The sequence below is a fragment of the Peromyscus californicus genome, unplaced genomic scaffold, assembly GCF_007827085.1.
Source record: "Peromyscus californicus insignis strain IS unplaced genomic scaffold, ASM782708v3 Scaffold_8__1_contigs__length_139910024, whole genome shotgun sequence".
Taxonomy (NCBI): Eukaryota; Metazoa; Chordata; class Mammalia; order Rodentia; family Cricetidae; genus Peromyscus; species Peromyscus californicus.
In genome coordinates, this window is record NW_026294606.1 from 10,416,254 (window position 1) to 10,438,648 (window position 22,395).

Genomic DNA, 22,395 nt, shown 5'->3' on the forward strand with positions numbered 1-22,395 from the left:
CATGCCACAGATGACCAGGTGGAGAGTCCACTCACTGCCTCCCCACAGCAGAAGTCTTCATACCTTCTCAAACATCCGAGAGTGGAAAGGAGATGCTTTCAGAAGCATCTTCATATTTACATAAGTGTCCAAGGGAAACTGGCCTTCAGGTTGTCTGTCATTCACTAACTATTCTGTTCAGTGTGAAGTCTGAAAAGGACTCACAGCTGCGTGTGGTGCTACACACCTTTACTCCCAGCACTTGGGAGGCAGAGGGAGGTGAATCTCAGTGAGTTTAAGGCCAGCCTGGTCTACAGAGTGAGTTCCTGGACAATAGAGAAACGCTGTCTCACAAAAGAAAGAAAAAGAAAGAAAAGGACTTACAAAATGACAATGGAATGGGTCTTACCTTCAGAAAGGCTTTCTTTTCCAACGTGTTCATGATAAATGGAGGGATGGCTGTAATAAAGACAGGGCCATTTAAATCTTCACTTAATGCCTTCCTTCAGCTGTGTTTCCCGTAACAGGCTGATAGAAAGCCGTGTCACTTTTAGGCTATTTTTACATTGGCAGAGTGAAAGACTCAAACCAAAGCCAATGCAAAACTGGAGCTGAGTGGAAACTGGGGTGCAATACTGTTTTCAGGCCGTCTGGAAATCTGGGCTCAGGAGATGTGTTGGGGGCTCAACAGCCTTCTCTTTGGAGTGACAAGCCTGCTGGTCCCTAAGGTATCTATCCTTCACAGACCACACTGGCAGCCCACTAGAGTATAGAGGGGCTCCTCGGGTCAATCAGATAATGCTGATCTCCTCCAGTTAGCTGAAACGCAACACGATCAATGCTGTCTCTCAGTATCTACAGGGCAATGGATCCAGGACTCCTGTGGTTACAAAATGCATGAATTCTCAGCCTTAGAGCTGCTGTAATCTCTAGGTAAATTGTGGCTTACAGACAATATTCACGATGTGCAAAGAGTTGCAAGAATAACAAGAAGAAAGCCTGAACGTGTTCAATACACATATCTTCCTTTTGTTGGGTGGTTGACTCTGGATGCTGAGCTGCGTACACACAGGGTCAACTGCAGAATGTTCCTTGGTTTTCCTTTATGTACTTTTCTTCAACTTTTGTTGCTCATTCAAGCTCATCAGCTCAGAGCATCATGTAACAATAGCCAGCATCATGTGACAATAGCCAGCATCATGTGACAATAGCCAACATCATGTGACAATAGCCAACAGCAGCTGACAGACATGCTTCATTTGAGAGCACCTGTTTACACGCAGCTTAGGTGAAGAAGTTCAAGAACATTAAGTCCTGGGTTTCTTTCTTAGTTTTCCCTACAAAGAAAGCTGTCACTCATAGGTCCCTTGATTTCTGAGTGTCTAAGAACCTTCTCTAGGCCCCCAAGCAGCCCGATGGGTAGACAGGAGATTCTCAAAGGGTCTTAATATGACACAGATGTTCTCTCTGCTCATGCTGACCCCATACTATATAAATAACAGAGTAGCTGCCAGATGCACATTTTCTAATAGCTGTCCTCAGCACTGTCATTGTCCCATGTTCTAGGGAGAACTTCAGGAGAAAGTACTTATCTCCATGGACTTCAGAAGCATCGTCTTAAGATTTAAACAGTCCACACCCACTTCCACCTACTCTCCTCATCTCCACTACATCACTCTGGTCCAACTAGCCATGGCTTGCTGCCTGTGGTGCAGAGGCAGCCCCGAGCTGTCTCCACTCACCATTGCTACACCCCTTTAATCTAGTCTCACATAGCACCCATATCACATAATTACCATGTTCAAAACTGCGTGGTGCTCTAATCCTCAGACTAAGTTAGAGCTTGGAATGCCCAAGTAGCTGGCGCTAGTCTTGGAGGCCCCTTCAAATCCTTTCTTTCTCTCCTCCTTGGCAGAATGCCTCCCCCACAAAAGGCAAGCCCTGCTCCTCTGCTGATGCCCGCTCTACCTTGCTAAGAAGTCGCCCCATCCTTATCCCTACCCAGTCCCTCGCCTGCCCACTTGCTTCCTCCATCCCTAGCATTCCTTCCCTTGGCTCTTGTTACCTACCATTTTACATACAGGCTAAGAATCCCTAACCAAAAAACCTCAGCTCTGGGGGCTGGAGAGATGGCTCAGCAGTTAAGAGAACTGGCTGCTCTTCCAGAGGACCCAGGTTCAATTCTCAGCACCCACATCACAGCTCACAACTATCTTTAATCCAGCTCAAAGTGATCTGACACCCTCATACAGACATAAATGCAGGCAAAACACGAATGAACATAAAATAAAAATCACTAAATCATAAAAAACCCCTCAGCTCTGAAATGTTCCATAATCAGTCACCTTTCTCAACTCTCATACATCAGCTATGATGCATACCTACAATATGCAACGTTTGTTGCATGTATGAAGTCATTAGCAATATTGCACAAAATTATTTTTAGGCCACATGTACAAGATGTATATCTATCATGAACAAATTTCAAATTTAACTTTGAACCTCCTGAGAGTAGCTCATTTTATTTATATGTAAATGTTTTAAAATCCAAACAAATCCTCAACCTGGGACACTCCTAAGCCCCAAGCATTTGGTGAAGGATGTCCCATTTGTACCACATATTATTTACTTGCCCAGGTGCAGGCTCCACCATCAAAAGGAAGTTTTCACAAAGGTGAGTGCTGTTTGCTGTTCTGTTTACTGATAAAGGCTTGGCATGAACTACACGCAGGACCTCCAAGCTCACTCACCCATGCCAGGGGCTGCCATGAGGATCCTGGAGATGACCACCTGCGTGATGGCTTGTTTTGCAGCATTGGTCGATTCTCCCAATCGGGTGCCATTTTCATCAGTGACAGGAATGCCGACTTTGAGTTCCCTGAAGGGCAGAACACATGCAGAGGGGTTCACAGATGCCTCGAGGCAGCGCCCTGAAGGAGGGCTCTGGTGAGGAAGATTAAATGTCTCCTTCATCCAGTTTCCTACTCAAGTGTCATTCTTGGCACTGATAAGTCTATTTTTGAATACCATGAACAAGTTCAAGCCTCCTGTGATAGACATGAAGGGAAAATAACAGGAGTACTCCTTTTTCAGAAGGATGTACCTTTCCAATAATAATATGATTTGAGGGGTGGATATGCTAGCTCAAAGGTGTCGTTAATTTCTGTGCTCAGGTACAAATCTGAACAACCTTCTAAATTAGAAATAGATACAGTACATAGCGTTACTGAGCATCTCATGTATTGATAGTCATTGCAATACAGCCCTGTTGGATATTCATTAGCTACATACAGTTCCTAATGCTGGGAGCCAACTCCTGCTACTGCCCTGATCTTTTGTTATCTGTCCAAAATGCTTATTCTTTCCTCTCCTTCAATTTCCGTCAGTTCTAAAAAACACATTTCTGAAGATAAAGATTAAAATTACCTTAAGCTCCATATGAAAATTCCAAGGGAAAACCAAGAAACTCTTGGCTTTCTCCATCTCTGGTCTCAATCTTACAGAATTTTTTTCTGTGTAGAGGGTATAGACCTTTGAAATAGGAAGACTATGCATTCTAAGCCTCTAGGCCTTTTTCAGCCCACTTCAACAAATAGGAACCCAATGGGCTTGCCCTTACCACCCTGCTCTATTCTGAAGCAAATCTCAGATTTCATATGATTTCATCTACACTACGAGAAACTCCCCCACGGGGCCCAAGTCCTTGCCTGGTGCCTGTGTCCTCTTACCTTTGCCTCATCAGCGGGATGTTAATGCAGTTAGCAGCAGCCACGGCAGCGAAGGGGACAAAACGTCCTATCAGTGGTGAGACGCGCTGTAGGAAGATAATTCCACAAGTGTCATCTTGCTTCTCCCGGATGGCTGGATGGAAATTCTTACGTCTTCCTAAAAACACTGCAGTCCTGGCTGTATAGAGCCAGGCCAAGGGGCCTCAAACCTGTTGCTTAGAGGTATTTCTGTATCTCTGGCAAGGACATACTGAGACAATGCACCCATCTAAGACACTTTGATAGCTTAGTTTGTGTGGCTGGAAGCATGTTCCCAAGTCTCAGAACTTTGATTTCAGAGCCAGCTCTTCCACCTCTTCAAGCTCCCCCATCCCCCACCCCAGTCTTAGGAGGGTTTTTTAGAGAGAGGCATTTAGAACTAACTCATAGAGCCAGGAACAGACCAGTCTTGGCTGTTGCTACTAGTTACAACCCTTCTCCAATCCACTAGAAGATACAATGAAAATATGCAGCTAAAGATGGCTACAGGAAAGCCAAGTGGCTGCAATTCTTTTGAGAATAACAGAGGCACCCAGAGTGACAGGTGAGAAGAAAGTTAAGATGATCTGCCATGGAAACACAACTAAAGTACCTTGGTTAAGGCATTAAGTCCTAGGGCTGTCGCTACAGCACCGGTTGTAGCAGAAACATAAGCCGTACCCAGCTCACTGAAAAAAGAAAATAAAGACATCATGTAAATGATGGGTGTAGGTCAGGGATCATGAACACAGGATCTGAAGAAACTGAGGAGGCAGGAGTGTATGTCAGCAGCGGAGAGTCTGCAGAGTAACATTTGGGGTGACTCCATCAGTGTGGGAATCCAGAACGCAAACACATCCCTAACAGTGGGTTACAACCCCAACCAAGCAGACATGCAGATGAGGCACCCATGTAGATGAGGAAGGAGAGGTGTGTGGAAAGCTGCGGATGGAGCAAAGGCTCTGGGCTAAGTGTTTGGGACACATTTGCACAAATCAAAACTATCATTCAAAACATTAACGTACACACAGAAAGCAAAGTGCAGCAGGACCATCTTAGAAGGTTAGTTCACTGTACAAAAACAGTCCAAGTTTATCTCTAAAGTGCAGCGGAGCTCAAGCCGTTCTGCTAATTGTGAGAAACACAACTGGGTGGCAGGATTCAGCATCCTGTGCTCCATTTTGATGATAGCAGAATACTGGATGTCAAAGGCAATTTCCCAACATAAACAGGACTGTTTCAATTGTTGTGCAAATTATAGCTATAGTTTTAATTAATCTCAGCTTGGCAAATATATATATACACATATATATGTATATATGTATACACATACGCACACATATTTATATACACACATACATTCTAATACAGGAGACAAATTCATAAGTTCATTGCTTTCTTTGGACTCCAGCAATGAGGTGCTTTTAAAGTAAAGTGTCTATAAAGGCCACATTACTGCAAAGCCCCTTCTGCTTTGAGACTGGTGGCTTTGACTCATGCAGTCCCAGGGGGAGTTACTTAACAGAGGTCAGGCCTGAGGGCTGCCTGGTAGGCATTCTGCAGGGTCCCGAGCTCAGGATGTAAGAGAGACAGCAGCGTCCCACTAATAGCAGATGACATCAGAGAAGGAAGACAAAAGCAGAAAGTTATCCCGACAGAGGGAGGAGGAGAGACACTGCACAGAGCAAGCTATGTGTTCAAATGCATCGCTACTTAGGGAGCACAGGCTCATGGAGGACGGGTCACCCCACAGCCTTACTTTACGGTGAGGGGAGCATCTCCGCTTCTATTGGTGTAATTGACAACAGCATTGAAGGACTGGTTTATCCACTGCCAGAAAAGCACAGCCGGTGTGGTCCTAAAACAAGAGTAAGCCATCACATACCCTCCAGCACCAGCGAGGCTCCCTTCATACAGAAAGAAAATGTCTAACACCAACTACCAGCAAGGACGGGTACTAGGCAGGGAGGAAGTCTGCAGCCACAGACTGTCTACTTTGACACCCAGTTTCCTTATCACCAAGCTCACAGGGCTTCTGTCTTTGGGTTTCTATTGCTGTGATAAACATCATGACTAAAATCAACTTGGAGAGGAAAGAGTTTATTTGGTTTCATTTCCACATCATAGTCCATCATCGAAGGAAGTCAGGGCAGGAACTCAAAGCAGGAACCTGATGCAGAGGCCATGGAGGGGTGCTGCTTACTGGCTTGCTCTCCATGGCTTGCTCAATCTGCTTTCTTATAGAACCCAGGACCATCAGTTCAGGAGAGGTACCACCCACAGTGAGCTGGTCCCTCCCGAATCGATCATTAATCAAGAAAATGCCTGGCAGTCTTGCCTATAGGCCAGTTTTATGACAGAATTTTTCTCAATTGAAAGTCTCCCTTCCCAAATGACTCTAGCTTGTGTCAAGCTCACAAGAAACTAGCCAGGACAGCTTCTGTCATAAAGAAATAAACTTATAAAAAGCCTAGCACAGGGTAGACAGAAGAGCCCTTCTCTTGGTCAAACAAAGCAAAACAAAACAAAACAAAATCCCCAAACCCAAAATAACTATTTGCAAACGAAGCAGGCTTGGCCCTTCTGATGCTGTGTCTATATCTATTCCAACACCCAAACACACCTGTGTCTACAGAAAGAATAGAAGAGTTTATTTCTAGACTTTTTTTTTCCCTATCTCATTTTCTTTAGGGCCTAAGACTTAGAGAAAAATGTCAACTTCTTTTTAAACAAAGATTTTATTTAGTGTCCTAAAAAAAAAAGCTTTATTTATTCTTATCTTATGTGTATGAGTGCTTTGCCTACATACATGTGTGTACAGTGCCTGCCAGAAGGTGTCAGATCCCCTGGACCTGGAATTACAGACAGTTGTGAACTGCCATGTGGTGCTGGGAACTGAACTGGAGTCCTCTGCAAGAGCAGCCAGTGAGTGCTCTCAACTTCTGGGCCACCTCTATGTCCCCTGACTTAGCATCGTTAGAGGCAAAACACACCTTTAAATACAACGGATTGTGGTTTATTTACTTATTTATTATTATTATTATTCTACTTGATTGTTTTATTTTTGTCTGCTCAGAATGACCGAAAACTCATGGCCTCCAGTGCCTTAGTCTCCTGCATGCCAGGATTCCAGGCATGAGCCCATATGCCCAGCTAAAACAGGTATTTATTTTCGCAAATCATGCCAGGTGCTGCTTAATAGAGTGGCAGCATCTACTCAGAGTGGAATTAAAGATGAAATGATATCTTTCTTATGTTAAAACAATACCACCTCATTTTATTAATTACTTTTGTGATTGTTATTGTTAGATTGAGACAGGTGTTAGCTGTATAGCCAGGCTGGCCTCACCCTCACAATCCTCTTAGCCTCCCAAGAGCTGTGGTTACAGGTGAGCCATTACACCCACCTCCATCTCATTTTCAGCTGTTCTAAGTTCTAGTTAATTTTTAATTTAAATTTTATTTATTTTGTATGCATGTGCATGCATGTGGAGGTCACAGAGGATGACCTGCAATAAGTGGGCTCTCTCTATGCACTAAGTGCTTCGCAGGAATCGAACTGTGTGTTCAGGTTTGGTGGCAAGTGCCTTTACTCACTGAGCCATCTTGCCAACCTTACATTTATTTTAATTTTTTTTTTTACTGAATATACTTATGGGGTATAACATGTTTTGACACACGTAGAATGAATTCATCATTCTTGTTAACATAATCACTATGACATTTATTTCAGTAAAATTTATATTAAAATATTCTTCAAATTATTCCAATAGCAAATTAACGAACACCTCTCACGCATCTGTAACTTACCTGTAAAATGTCATCATGCAGCCCGTGATGGTCATGTTCATTGGGACTTGAGCTGACATTCTTCCTATCAGAATCATCTTTTCACCCGTGTCAGGATGGAAAGCTGAATCATACACGTACTTTGCTCTCCACAACTCATTTTCCGTGAGGCCAGCAGGAACAATTCCTTGCCTAGAAAATGACATCAAAAGTCCCAGCAACTGCTCCATTCAGATACCTGACCTTGAGCTTCATGGTTTGCAAAACCTTACTGCACCTACGGGACCTGGCAGGTCTGTTAGAGCGGTGGTGGTGGTTATTATTATTTTTTAAATTATTTATGTGTTTTCGGTGCTGGGAGTTGAACCCAGAGCCTCACACATACAGCATGCACTCTATTACTGGCCTTCCTGGAAGCCTAAGAACAAAAACACTGTTACAGTGAACTTCTCAGACCCACGCATCTCCATTATCTGTAATTTGGAAAATAACAGAAAGTAATATGCATATTAAGGAGTATTCATCTTGAAAATATTCATTGTTTTAAGTGACATGTTAAAACTGTAGTCTGAACATGGCAAACTCTGAACTATTTTTAACCAATCAGATCAAAGTTATGGCATTTAAGGCTATTACTTCATTTTAAACCTGCCATTGGCAAACTTAGGTTTGGGACCTTTTGGCGCAAATAAAGGGCTTGCTGCACAGTTTGTCAGATGTTCTCATCAAAGAAATACTCATTGTCAGAGACTTAGAAAATACACAAATTTAGCGGAGCAATGAAGTTAGCCCGGGCCTAGCTACTGTTGCCACTGGCAACGCTTGGATGAATACTTTTTCAGTCTTCCAAGGTGTTTAAGATATGACACCAGACCAGATGCTCACTAACCATGGCTTTTATTCAACAATACTCTATAAATATTTCTTTGCTCGAATATAACATTCTTCTAAAACATCTACATTGGGTTGAATAGTAATCCCCAAACACACATCCACATAGAAGAACAGGGTGTGGCTTTATAGATGTAATTAGCCAAAGTGAAGTCCTACTGGATGAATGGTCACTAAATCCAAGGAACAGTGTCTATGCACAAACAGAGAAGGCAGAGAGTACAATGATGTACCTACAAGCCAAGGGATGCTGACAATTCCTAGAGCCACCAGCACCCAGGATGAGGCAAGGAGGATCCTCCCTGAAAGCCTTCAGAGGGAGTGTGACCCTACTGTGCCACCTGTCACTCAGACTTCCAGCCTCCAAACTGGGAAGGGGGCACATCACCCTTTAAATGCTACAGATTATTTCACAATGTGAACTTTAATTGGGATTTTAATTCTACTTTTTCCATTTGTAAATATGGGAATAAGCCTTCATAATTAGAACTTTTCCCCACATCCAAGATTTAGGAATAAGTGAATAAATTTGCTAAAGTGACAGCTATGTAAAATACTAAACATTTTAATGACTTTTATCCTCTGCACTTGAGTCTGAGTTTGTAGGGTGTGGAGGAAGCCCTGAGAGCACGCATATGACAAAGACCAAAGTCTTGAATTCATGAGAAATTGGCCAGGCTCAAGAGGGATGGCAAAGGGTGGGTCCGAGTATGAGTGATCAGTGTGTGTACAGACTAGCAACTGCAGCTTCTTCCTCCAGGATGTTTAGAGCCTCAGAGTGTTCATCAACACAGACTCCTACCTGGAACAGCTAGCCCCTCCTCTGTGCTATACCTAATAAACACCTGAGGTTCTGGGTTGCCTGCTAGGCGCACTCCATACAGCCCACATCACCACCCGATCCCAGTTTTCCTGTATGTGTCTGTCCTTTCTTCCTGTCCTCCCTGCCTTTAGTCAGGGTTCCAGAAACCAAGCTGCAGGTTGTGACAGCAAAAACTATGCCTTTTGCTCTCGAGTCTGAGTTTGTCTTAAAAAACAGCAGGAATTTATCGTAAGTATGTGTCTTAGTTAGGGTTTCTATTGCTGCGACAAAACACCATGACTAAAAAGCAAGTTCGGGAGGAAAGGGTTTATTTGGCTTACACTTCAGCCTTGCTGTTCATCACTGAGGGGAGTCAGGACAGGAACTCAAACAGAACAGGATCCTGGAGGCAGGAGCTGATGCAGAGGCCATGGAGGGTGCTGCTTATTGGCTTGCTCCTTATGGCTGGCTTGCTTAGCCTGCTTTCTTATAGGGATGGCATTAACCACCATGGGCTGGGCCCTTCCCCATTGATCACTAATTGAGAAAATGCCTTACAGCTGGATCTCATGGAGGCATTTCCTCAACTGAGGCTGGTTCCTCTCTGATGACTCTACCTTGGGTCAAGTTGACACGCAAAACCAGCCAGTACAGTAAGAAAATGTGAAATTTGCTCACTTTACTTCCTGTTGGCTGGTTTCTACCAGCTGGGGTGTGAGGAGCATGGGGCTTGATTTTAGGCCTCTGCTGTGTCTCTGCTTACCTGCAGAGTGAGGACCACACTCACCATTTTAACAACAGCCCATCTTAACTGTTGGTGGGATAAGTGTTGTTCCGTCTATTACCCTCCTTATGCCTTAGTTACAGTCATTTGTCTTCAGGAAAACCTTACAGTTATTTTTCTAGGTCTTAGAGGCAATCACAGCTGTGCTGATGGAAACTGTTAACAGGAGAGACGCGTCCCTGCGACAGTGTAAGGCTTCCTTCTAGTCCGACTGCGTCTCGAGTTACTTTGGCTATTTTAACTGTCACACTCTTCTGAGTAAGGGTGTTCCCAGCTCTCCCCCCTTCACTCTTGCGGGCTGCAAGAATATATTATAGAGATTCAGCTGGATATTAAAGCTATACCTAGAAATTTCAAGGTATTTTTCTAGAGGCAAGCCATTTATTATGGAATATTTGGTGTTATCCAGTTTTTAATATTTTAGCTGTCTTCTGCTTTGAAATTCTTGCATGCCCAAATACTTCCAGACCATTATGGCAAACAGCTAAGCTTCTGGAACACTGTTCTTCTAGGTACTAACACCCCCTACAGAGCCTAGGAGACAAGCAGGCAGCAGATGCATAGCCTTGTTTCTTGTGCAAATGAAGTTCAGACCATCCCTTGCCTTCAAGCCTAGTGGCATTCCAGAGCCATTGACTGAGGAAATAGGACTTTTTGCATAACCAGGTGCAGTAAGGACTGGAGAATTCCAGAGGAAGACACAGAACCATGTGGCCAGAAAGAGGACAGGAAGACAGAGATTCTGTAGAGAGTAAAGCAGATCTCTCATAGAGTTTATGGGGCCAGGGGTAAGGGGCCAGTTAGGATAGATGGAGGACAAAGGAACAGAGGACGAAGATCAGGTCAAAAGCATAGGCACCTATTAAGACTATGAGGACAGGAAAAGTGGGCACAGAGAGGAGCTGAGTGTGAGGACAGGGCTGAAGCTGTACAGATAGAATTTTGTCACAGAGGAATAAAGTCAGCAGACAAAAGAATGCAGTGTATGTAGATTCCCTCAGATACCCCATGCCGTACGTGGCGTCTTTCCCAGGACTCTGGGAGGAATTTTCTCAGGGTAGGAACTTGGGAAAATTCTGTTATCCTTACTTCACAGACATACACACTTAAAAAATTTAAATTATGTAGCAGTGTCTGTGTGTGGGGATGTGCACATGAGTGCAGGTACCTGCAGAGGCCACAGGTGTTGGGTCCCCTACCTCTGTAGCTAACAGGTGTTTGTGAGCTGCCCGAGGTGGGTGCTGGGTACTGAACTTCAGTTTTCTGTAAGGGCAGTATACACTCTTAACCTCTGAGCCATTTCCCCCGCCCATGCATACTTTGTATCTTTAAGTGTTCTGATGCAGTGTGAACTGCTGTCACTGTGCACACTGATGCTACACGTGGATTAAAAGCAGACCCTCTCATCACATTTATTTGTTATTTCAAGGTGATTAGGATATTGTCAGCTGCAAAATACAATTGCTTCATCTTTTTAATATCTCCACTTCTTAGTTTCAAAGTGGTTTTGAACAGTGAAGACTTATTCTTACCCTTGATGCCTTGGGCTGCATGCTTTCCTATATGTGTTCCGAGTCATTAATAGAGGTTACAGGGAGAAAGAAATGCCTATGTTCAAGTTTGGGAAAAGGGGTTAAAGAGTCCTACAGCCCCAGTTTCTAAATATTTTGGAAACTGAAAGCAAAGCAGGGTGGGGTGGAGTAGGGTGGTATGTGACAATATGACATCATCAAGACTGGAGCTGTCTCAAATCTCACGTGAGCAAACACCGTTCTTCTCTTTTCTCCCTCCCTGAAGCATGTACTAAACACAGGTTGATGTCAGGGTTAGAGTACTAAACACATGGACTGATGTCAGGGTTAGAGTACTAAGCACATGGACTCTGTCAGGGTTAGAGTACTAAACACATGGATTGCTGTCAGGGTTAGAGTACTAAACACATGGACTGCTGTCAGGGTTAGAGTACTAAACACATGGACTCTGTCAGGGTTAGAGTACTAAGCACAGGCGGCTTCAAGCCTTCTCAGCACACATGAACGTCTGCTATTTTCATAAACAGTGCACAGCCCATCTGCTGTTGGACTTAATTGTTTAGTTAAACACATACAGCTCATGAAGAGTTCCTACTGCGGTATCATTGTTTTTACTGTGTAATTCTACCTGGTTCTTCTTTGGGAATAAAGAGAAGGGATTTAGAAATTCTGGGGTGGCTTGTCGGGGCTTTTAGCGCCACATTAGGACCACATTTCGGATCAAGTTCCTGTCGTTTCTAACAATCCCTTTCCGGTGCAGCTCTAGCTGGCTGGTGAATGCTATCTGGCTGCTCCTCACGAGACCTATTGTCAACACTGGATTGTTCTGATCCACTTACCCTAAATTGTCCCTTGTCTTTCTATACAGAATTTCTATACAGAATTTCTGCTTCTTTTTTATTTTAATTTTTAAATTTCATCTCTTTCCTGCTCAAGGAGAGTTCTCAAGGAGTGTGGACCTGATTCTTTGCTAATGATGGCAGTCTGGTATAAACCGCCTGGCTGCAGCCCTCTGCTGGACACAGCACATGCTGACTCTGGGCGTGCAGATGACAGATAACTTTCTTATTGTGTTCATGGAGGCCAATTCAGGGGACAAAAGGGACTAACAGGAGGGGCAGGGGGAGGGGTGAGAAGCAGGCAGGCAGGAGTTTATGGGAAATGCTCCAACTTTTACATGAAAATGTCTTTCTGAATGAAGCTGAGTACTATGAATACACACCAAGAAAAAAAATGTTACTTTAAAGGGAAAAAAAGTTTGTTTAGGGCTGGAGAGGTGGCTCAGTGGTTAAGAGCACTGTCTGATCTTCCAGAGGACCCTAGTTCGATTCCCAGCACCACATGGTAGTTCATAACCATCTGTAATTCCAATGTCAGGAATACAGTTTCCTCTTCTGGTCTCTCCAGGCACCAGGCACCCAAGTGGCTCACACACACACACACACACACACACACACACACACACACACACACGCAAACAAAATGCCCATATACATGAAAAAGTTTGTTTATAGACAACATAAAACATTTGAAAAACGGCCACCTATGGCTCTCTCCTCTGGAAAGGGCATGTCTCTTTAGCTTGTAGACAGGTTCTGAGTGCAGAAAGTCTTTCTCTGTTACACAGATTGGTGTTCTCTTGAGTTTTCCTGAAGCAAGTAGCAACTAATTATTTCTTCACCCTCTAGTCCATAGCCCCCTTAGATAGTTACTGTTGATGTGACTGGATTAGAATCCCCCAGGACATCAGAAAAACACACTTCTTGGTATGTCTTTGAAGGCATTTCCAGAGGAGATTAACTGTGTGTATGTGTCTGTGTGTGCATGTGTGTGTGTACATCCTGACTGTGGGTGCCACCGTCCTTGGGCTGGGGACTCAGATAGAATACAGGAGGAAAAAGCTGAGGGTGCTGACCTCCCTCCTTCTCTGCAATAACCATGGCAACAGTGGATAGAATGGCTCCTCCCTTAAGTTATTCACATCAGGTGTTTCGGTCAGAACACCACCAAGGTAACTGCTAAAGTAACGGACACATAATCTTTTCATCCCTTACTCTTTCGTCTGTTCGGGAATGGCAAGGGCAGTCCAGAGCCTGACCTGCACACTAAGAGCAGTTGTTACAAGGGCAGTCCAGAGCCTGACCTGCACACTAAGAGCAGTTGTTACAAGGGCAGTCCAGAGCCTGACCTGCACGCTAAGAGCGGTTGTTACAGTTTTAGAATGGCCCACAGAGACCTCCTCAATACCTTTTGGCCCTTTTAGAGTTTGCTGACCTCTCATTACGGTCCTCGAGGAGCCCATATGGTTTATTCTCTGCTCTGTCTGTTGTTAGTTCCCAAACATTGTTTCCAATGAAGATTCTAAGTTCTCTACAGCATTTTGAGTTTCTTCGTCTCTTCATTATGTCATCCTCAAGTGGTCAACCTGCCCTCTGTCTTTTGTTCCAAATTCACAAAGAACACTGATTTTTCTGAAGTCCTGAAAACACGCTCAAGTGAAGTCTTCCTTTGTAGACTGCACTGGTCCCTCCCAACTGCCCAGCCAGCAGTAAACACCTGAGGCGTGTTATTCCTGCTATGTTTAGGGGCAGAGCACCTGATGTTCAAATTCCCCATATCTTATTGGCTTTTCCCTAGAGCAGAAATCAGCAAATTACTGTCCATGGCCTGTATGTCCCCAGGTCACAGGGATTTTACATTAAAAGGGTTATAAAAAAGTAGTAAAGTTATTATGTGACTAAGACTCTTTGAAGTGTACAAAGCCTCAAGTATTTATTTTTTCAAAAAATTTCATGTGTCTAAGTGCATGCCTGGACCTGTGGAGGTTAGAAGAAGGCATCAAGTCCTCTGGAGCTGGAGTTACAGGTATTTGTGAGCCACCATGTGGGTGCTGAGAGCTGAACCTGGGTCCTCTGCAAAAGCAAGCAGCTCTTAACTGTAAGCTGCTCTCCAGCCCCTACAGTATTTCTTATCCAGTTTATTCATTTATTTATTTATTTAAAATAGAATACATCTACTGCTGAATTAGCTGTCCCCAAGCACACAAATTCTGAGATTAGAGTATTTTCTATAGGATGCCTGATATTTGTTTATTTGTATTTAATCCCATACATTCCTTTTTTATTTTTTGAGATGGGGGTCTTACAATGTTGCTCAGGCTTGTCAAGCGTTGGCTGGGTGAGTCCCCTGCCTCAGCCTCATGAGTAGCTGGGACTTAGTCAGGTAGTACCATGTCTGGGTTCTTTCTCATGTGTAGATATCATCTCTAGATTACCTGCTACACATCATGAATGAGAAATGCCCTGTACAGTTAGACTGCATTGTTCACGGAGTAATAATAAGAAAACGAAGTCTGTTCATGTCCAGTGCTTGCAGAAGATATTTTTCTAGTGGTTTCTACCAGAACTGGTTAAAAGCAAGGCCAGAGAATTGGTGAATGTGGAAGACCAACTGTCCCTGCATAGGTGGCATCCTCTTATCACGTGTATGATGCTCTCAACTGATGGAGTGCATCTCACATGTACATGCCTGAACTTCATCAGAATCCTTCCCATCTGAGTACTCACCTAGAAAGTCTCCCTCACTGGGGCTGTGTCTCAGCAGTAACAGCCCTACCCCTAGTTATCAGGGGCCTGTTTCTTGAACGATGCTGTTTCTATCCAATGACAGAAAGGTGCTTGGGACAATTATGTTAAAGAAAAGGTCCAGGATGCCAGGGAAGGAGACCTCACAGACAGGTCATCAAGCCACAATGAACACTGGCTATCTGTGGTCAGGGTTAGCTCTGGGGTTCTACTTGGTCTTCCTATTTATTCATTTATTTTGGTATGTAGTAGTTTACTGCAAACAATACTGCCCAATCACGAAGCACTTTAAAAACAATTAACATGGCCGGAAACACGGCATCAGCCTCACCTGTACTCATGTACCACCTTTCTTGCATTCTCTAGTTGTTCGTTTGTTAGGAGGATGTTCCTAGGATCCGTGACAGTGAAGAAGTGATTGGCACGGCCGACAAAAGTGCTTTGGTCCCATCGAGGCTCCTTGATGTTAATGTTGGGTGGCACCTCCCCAGACATCGTCCCAGATCCTGAAAAGGGAAAGAGTAGGCAAGCGAGGTGACACTGTTACTACAAGCAAGGTGTCTGGTAGTCACACTTAACCTGTGTGTAAAGATGGCTCCGTGGGTAAAGCTCTGACAAGCCAGCACGGTTACCTGCGCTCTACTCCTGGGACCGACATCAAAGGTAGGAGAATCGACTCCACGAAGTTGTCCTCTGACTTTCACAGGAGTACCATCACACGTGCTTACCAGCCCCCGACATAGCACGCACATACAATAATTAATCTTTAAAAACTACACAAAAATGCTTCATAATATTGAAGTAAGTTTTGACTTTGTGTTCAGTCACATTCATAGCTATTGTGGGGTGCATGCAGCCCCCAAGCTGCAAACTGGAACCCCCTTTAAACCAAAGCAAGCTGTTCATAAACCTCAATGCACCTCAACCAAATTTCAAGAACTTGCCACATCTCTCTAGTCATAAGTACACAGTATTTCATTATCCCCTTTCTGCAGGAAAAGCCAAAGTTATTCTAGATAAGATAGAAACACAAAGTTTTAAAGTCACAAGGGCTGGAGGACTGGCTCAGTCACTAAACTGCCTGCCACACACATGAGGGCGGACAGTCTAGCCAAACCTGTTAGCCCCAGGCTCAGTAAGGGACACTGTCTCAAAAAATATGATGGAGAGTGACTGAGGAAGCCACCTGATGTCAGTCTTGGCCTCCATTAGCACGTGCCTTTGAGTGAAGCAGTGAATGTCAACATTACTGTGTTCTGGTCTAACAAACGTCATTACTACTGAAAGTAACTGACAATGCACAACATCATAAAACTAAAAACAATGATAACTAATGCTAGTGATTATAAAACTGAAAAGGAAGGCAGATTCCTTCAGCCTGTTCAGCGCATAAACCACTAGTCAAAAATTAAAAAAAAAATCTTCTTCAATTTACCGGAAACACGGAGACAAGCAACACACCTTACAGTCTCACAGAGCAAAAATGGCACCTTCCCTTCTGGTTCACGATCATTATTTTTTCCAGTATTTGTTCACTCATTTCTGAGTCATATTGATTACTTCAGAACTGCAATACTTGCTTATGGTATGCTGAAAACCACAAGCTTATTATGCAAATAACAAAGAAATAAAATTTCCACAACCCAGTCTCTCTGCAATAATTATTACTGTCTTCAGAAATCCATTTTCTGAAAAGCTTTTCAAGTATAAAAATAATTTGATAGGCTAGCTTTTAAATTTTATTTTAGAATTTCATACATGAATATATCCATTCCTCCTCAGTCTCTCCTGTGTCCTCCTCTTCATCCCCCTCTCAAATTTATGACCTATTCTACAATTATATGTACATATAATATGCTATATGTAAACATACTGAGTCCAGTTAGTGTTACCCGTATGTACATGAGTGTAGTGCTAACTACTTGGGCATGGGATTCCTCCTTTAGCAGCTGATTGGCACGTTCAGCAGGTCCACTCCCACACCTACCCACTGGCTCTTATAATCTTTCCACCCTGTTCATGGGTGTTCATTTACATTTGCTTCATGAAGACCCTCTAGCAGCATCAGATCTTCACTATGGACCCATAGTAACCCTTTGGAGCTGTTCTGGTTTATTTCTCAACATTACACATAACACCATGCCTTTGTCTGGAGCTCTCTTCCCTCATATCTGTTGATTTTCTTGGATGAAATCTCTGGTGTTGGGGAGTCAAAGGATCCGGTTATTACAGAGGCTTCATAATATTAATTTTCTTATACCTGTTTCTTTTTCTTCCATTTCTAACATCAGTTCTAACGGTAGCTTTCTGTAGTGTTACACAAATTCTTAGGACCATTTACAACATCAGGTGCAAATGCTAGATCACCCTGTAATTTGTCGTCTATCAAACCCCCCAAATAACATACCACTGACCACTGGATCAAAACTGAACATGTCAGTCAGGCACCCGAGTCTGAAGCGGGTGGGTGGTGGAAGTGAGAGGGTAAAATCTAGCTATTGATAAAATGGGCTGGGACAGCAGACCCCAAAACAAGGAGGTGCAGAGCCAACAGGATACCTCTTTCCTCCTAGCTACAAAGTGTCAACAGTGTCTGGGTGACCCCACTAGCTGACAGTCACTGAGTTCCCAGGCCAGGCACAGGGCTTCATATTAGGGACATTCTGGACTCAGCATCCTAAGTCCCTCTCAACATTGTAGTTTCCAAGGAAACAGGGATTTGAGTCCACTCCCAGTGCAAACTTCTTTCCCCAGTCGTGGTTTGTGCCCATCACAATGCTGCAGCATTAAACTCCACTGGTCTCCATAATGCTATAGTAGCTGTCATTTTCCTGCTTGGTTAGACCCCACACGACTCCCCTGGTAGTGATCTCCCTTACTACAGTGAGCCAGGAAGTACACCCCCATTGGACAGCAGCTCTGTCCCTGCTGGCCTTTGCCTGACAGGCCAAAGTGTAAATTAGAACATATATACTATTGTGCATGTTAAATCCAGGGACATAGACATATAGTACAGTACACCCTTATCTGAGGGGGTGCAAGTCCCCACAGTGGATATCTGAAACCACAGATAGTGTAGACCCCTATATATAATATTTTTTTATATACTTCGAATAAAGTTCATTATTAAATTAGGCACAACAAAAAGTTAACACTACCTGACAATGGAACAATATGCATGATAATATAAGCTGTGTGAATGTGTTCTCTCTCAAATTATTTTATTGTTTTTGAAATATTCTATTCAATATTTTTGGACCACAGTTGATCATGGATTGCTAACATGGACATCAAAGGCTATGTCAGTGTGTGGAAACATGGATTGTTTATATAACCCACAAACAGTAAAGACTCCAGTTTTATGTAGGGAAGCTTCCAGACTTGCCTGCAGAGATCAGCCAAGGTATCTCAGCAAGCTTTGTAATGGAGGGGGGTCAGGAATGTGGGTGCTGGGCCCAGAAGCCTGTCTGCACCTCAAGCCTGTCTGACCTGCCTTCAGTGTCTGTGTTTGGATGATGGTTATTAAGGGACCTCTACTGCTTAGGCAAATAACAACAACAACAACAACAACAACAACAACAAAACAACAATAGTAAAAAGTTGATAACTACTGTAAGAGATGAGAAGCTGAAGAGGGAAGGGATGGCTCACAAAGGCCAGAGACCCTCAAAAGCATAGATGGCACATCACATCAAAGGCTCCCCTGCTCAGTTTATTCCACAAAGGCAGCGGCAAAGACAGAGGCTCTAAACCACAGGATACATCATGTGGAGAGCTTTCAAAGACACACAGGCCGTCTAGGGAGGCTCACACTCTAGGTCTGGCCAAGGCTGGCTGGACATGTGACTCTGCAGGGACTCTGGGCACCAACCTCCATTATCTGTACAGGACTGTACAGATGATGCTTCCTACCTGCCCTCACTGTGGGATCCCCCAGGCTAGAGTGGACTGTTATGTTCCCCAGGGGACACAGGATACCTAATTTTTCTCTGGAGCATTCTTTCTCCTTTATGCTTAATACAAATAACAACACAAAAATTTAAATGTAGCTTTCACAGAAGTGTGGCTCTTATCAACAAACTATGTCCTCCAATATGTTAAGAACAAGCAACATTTCGGCTAAATTGTCACCAACACAAACCACTTAACAGAATGGCTACTTTGTAGTAGTATTGCAAAAGAACCACACAGGATCTTACAAATGAGTCATCCAACGAGTTCACCACACAGACAGGGAAACTGAGACTCCAGGAAAGGAAACACTCTGTCCAGTGAAATGGCTGAAGGGGAGAGGGGACCCCAGGACACCGGCCAGCAACATCACTTTTTCTTACCAGTCTCTTTAGCTTTTTGAAAGGACAAAATCAGTTAATGTCTATAGAGCACTGGTGTCTTTGAGGTCCCTTTTCCCTTTAAATAAGAACTTGTCCACTCCACTAGAAGTCCAGCATCATAACCTCATAGAGTACAGTCCAATGGAGCCACAAGACTGCAGAGGCCGCACCAAGTGTCCCCTCTGAGAGACAAAGATTTTTTTTTTGTTTCTATTAAACACAGGGATAACTGTGGATGCTTAAGAGCGTGTGCTGTCCCCTGAGGCCAGTGCTGGAGCAAGCCATTTCCCATAACAGCTGTGCCCTTTCCACGAAGTACGAACATCTTACCAATAAGAAGAGATTCTAAGAGGCCACTCCCAACCCACAGAGGAACAGAGGAAGCGGGGCAGCTTTGCCTGAACAGTGACTTTCATACTCCAGGTTAAACTGCCAAACCTCAGAAACCACAAAGCCCATGGATGGCCTTGTCCTCGTGAGCAGAAGAATGGCCTCCTAAGATGTGGACAGCTGGTCTCCAGGACCTGACAAAATGTTGTAACCATGGTTCTGGGGCTTTGCCGAGGGTTTCAGGCCCGATCAGGAAGAGAAGAGCTGACTAGATTATCTGAGGAGGTCCAGAGTTACAGTAGGAGCCGACACATGAACACAACATCATTTGGAGTTGTGGGAGGCTGGAAAGGCAGAGGCACTCTTCCCAGCACCTCCGGGTGGAAGGCTGCCTCAGTCAGGCTTCTGACCTCCAGCACACTAAGAGAATAACGAAAGTTGTATTAAATGTGTGGTTTGCTAGTGTGGCAAAGGGAACCGACAGGGCTCCATTCCCTCACTATGAGTCTAAGTAGCTCTCTACTGGCACAAACTGGAAGCAGTAATCTGTGCTTCCCACTCCCAGAAAAAGAAACGCCACCAGACTAATCAGCAATGTCACATCAGCGTCCTGACAGACAAGGCTGATATCAAGCCACATAAAATTTAATTATTTACTGTGATCAGCTATTCAAACCCCTTTGTAAGTATGAATTTCCACCTCCAAGCATAGCTTTCACTTTCTCCACTTTCATTTTCTCCAGGGATTGGTTGGTTTTTATAACCAGTCTTCTGGCCTCTTCTCCTATCCCACTCCCACTCTTGATTCCCAAGTTCACCTGGGTCAGCCATGGGCAGGAACCGGAGCTGCACTTGAACTTGGTACCCAGGAGCAATGTGTGTGTCAGGTGGAGGAGGGGAGGAGGAAGCAGCTGAGACAATGCCTGGGCTAGCTTCACTCTGGGTCAAGAGTGGGCCAAGGAAGGGGGCTGCTGTGTGGGATTGTGTGAAGATTAGATAATTATAGTTATAGTTTTCCTTGTTAACAAATTCAGGAAAGAAACTCACTAAAGATGTATAAAGTGTATAAGTTTGAAAGACATCAAAAGATAGTTTTCAGTTGGTAATATAAGTTAGGATAGAAAATGAACTATGTACAACATTTTGGACTCACCCAAATAAGATAAATGATGGAGTATTTTCTCTGAATCTGTCAAATGTTAATGGACTGGACATTGTTAATGTAATTCTTGACTGTATATATTGTATATACTTATTGTATATAGTTTTTCTTGTATTAGTTATAACCTTATTTTATTATTTTAGACAAAAAAGGGGAAATGTGGTGATATATTGTGTACCCTAATAAACTTGCCTGAGGATCAGAGGACAGAGCCAGCCACTAGATTAGACAAAGAGGTCAACAGTGGAGTCACACACCTTTAATCCCCAGCACTTGAGATCTCATGCCTTTGCTTGGGAAGCACACACGCCTTTAATCCCAGGAAGTAATATTATATGGCAGGGCAGAGAAAGGTATATAAGGTGTGAGGAAACAGGAACTCACTCTCTTTAGACTGAGGATTTTGTAGAGGTAAGAACTAGTGGCTGGCTGTTCTGCTTCTCTGATCTTTCAGCTTTCACCCTGATATCTGGCTCTGTATTTTTTTTTTTATATTATTATTATAAGACCATCTAAGACTTGAACAACAATTGTGGCCATACCTTCTTCTTCCTCCTGCCCATTGGGTCAAACCACAGCAGCATGAATAACTACCAGCTGGATGGTGGCACAGGTTGAGGTAGTGGCCTGAGTGACATGCAAAGATGAGCTGCAGGGGTACCCACCTTGCATGCTTGATACTGATTGGTCAGCCTGACTGGTAATGCCACAGCCACATTTTTGGAGAAGAAGTGAGCTTGTTGTGGGGAGCAGGATATGGGGTGGGGTGGATGAGGTAACAGGATGGCCTTGGATTCTTGAACATTTGGTTAACATGTAGAGAGCAGCCATCCAATATAGACTTGTCCTGAAGGTTGAGACTGGGCCAAGTTCAAACCACTTTTTAGAGAAGTATACTTGAGCCAGGAAATAAAAGGTTCCTGATGATCAGTGGTACTGATTCTCCAACAGATGAGTCAACTGGGAGAGGCCGCTGCCTGCCTGTAGTGGCGAAGTTGCTGCTTAGCCTCATGCTGATATTGGGGATAGCATGGATGGTCCATGTAGCTACAGATAGGTCAAGATGTTGGAGGGGATACATACTTTTCAAACTGTGGGCAGAGGCAGAGATAATGGAAAACTCAATACCTCAAAAGAACAGATTGTATACAATACCATAGAATGTTCAAGAACATCTCAGCTTTGATATACTGGAGGCAAGTAAAAGGTGCCCAGAGACAGAGAGATACCACGCAGGAGTACATTCTCTTTGCACCTCTACCTGAGGCTCTGACAGTTCTCCAGACTGTTAAAATGAATCCCTCTAAACAACCAGCAAGGATACATGAAGATCAGGGGAGGACCACACTCCAGGCCTGTGGTACTCAACACAGCAGGCAGATGAGGCGTCCACGGCATTATTGACTGATCCGAGGACTGAAGACGTGAATACAAAGTGCTGGGGTTCATATCCCACACTGGC

The 22,395-nt window shown here is 43.8% G+C and overlaps 1 protein-coding gene across 2 annotated transcripts in view; it reads right to left on the reverse strand.

The window, feature by feature from the left end:
• Positions 1–22,395, reverse strand: part of Sfxn1 (sideroflexin 1) — a 44,184-nt gene that overhangs the window by 14,629 nt on the left and 7,160 nt on the right. For both annotated transcript variants that reach the window (XM_052727504.1, XM_052727505.1), the window contains exons 2-8: positions 15,439–15,613; positions 7,536–7,706; positions 5,485–5,583; positions 4,339–4,414; positions 3,708–3,793; positions 2,730–2,857; positions 389–438 (exon numbers count right to left, since the gene is read on the reverse strand). In XM_052727504.1, the coding sequence (XP_052583464.1) occupies positions 389–438; positions 2,730–2,857; positions 3,708–3,793; positions 4,339–4,414; positions 5,485–5,583; positions 7,536–7,706; positions 15,439–15,602 (774 nt within the window). In that variant the 5' untranslated portion in view covers positions 15,603–15,613. The remainder of the gene's footprint in view (positions 1–388; positions 439–2,729; positions 2,858–3,707; positions 3,794–4,338; positions 4,415–5,484; positions 5,584–7,535; positions 7,707–15,438; positions 15,614–22,395) is intronic.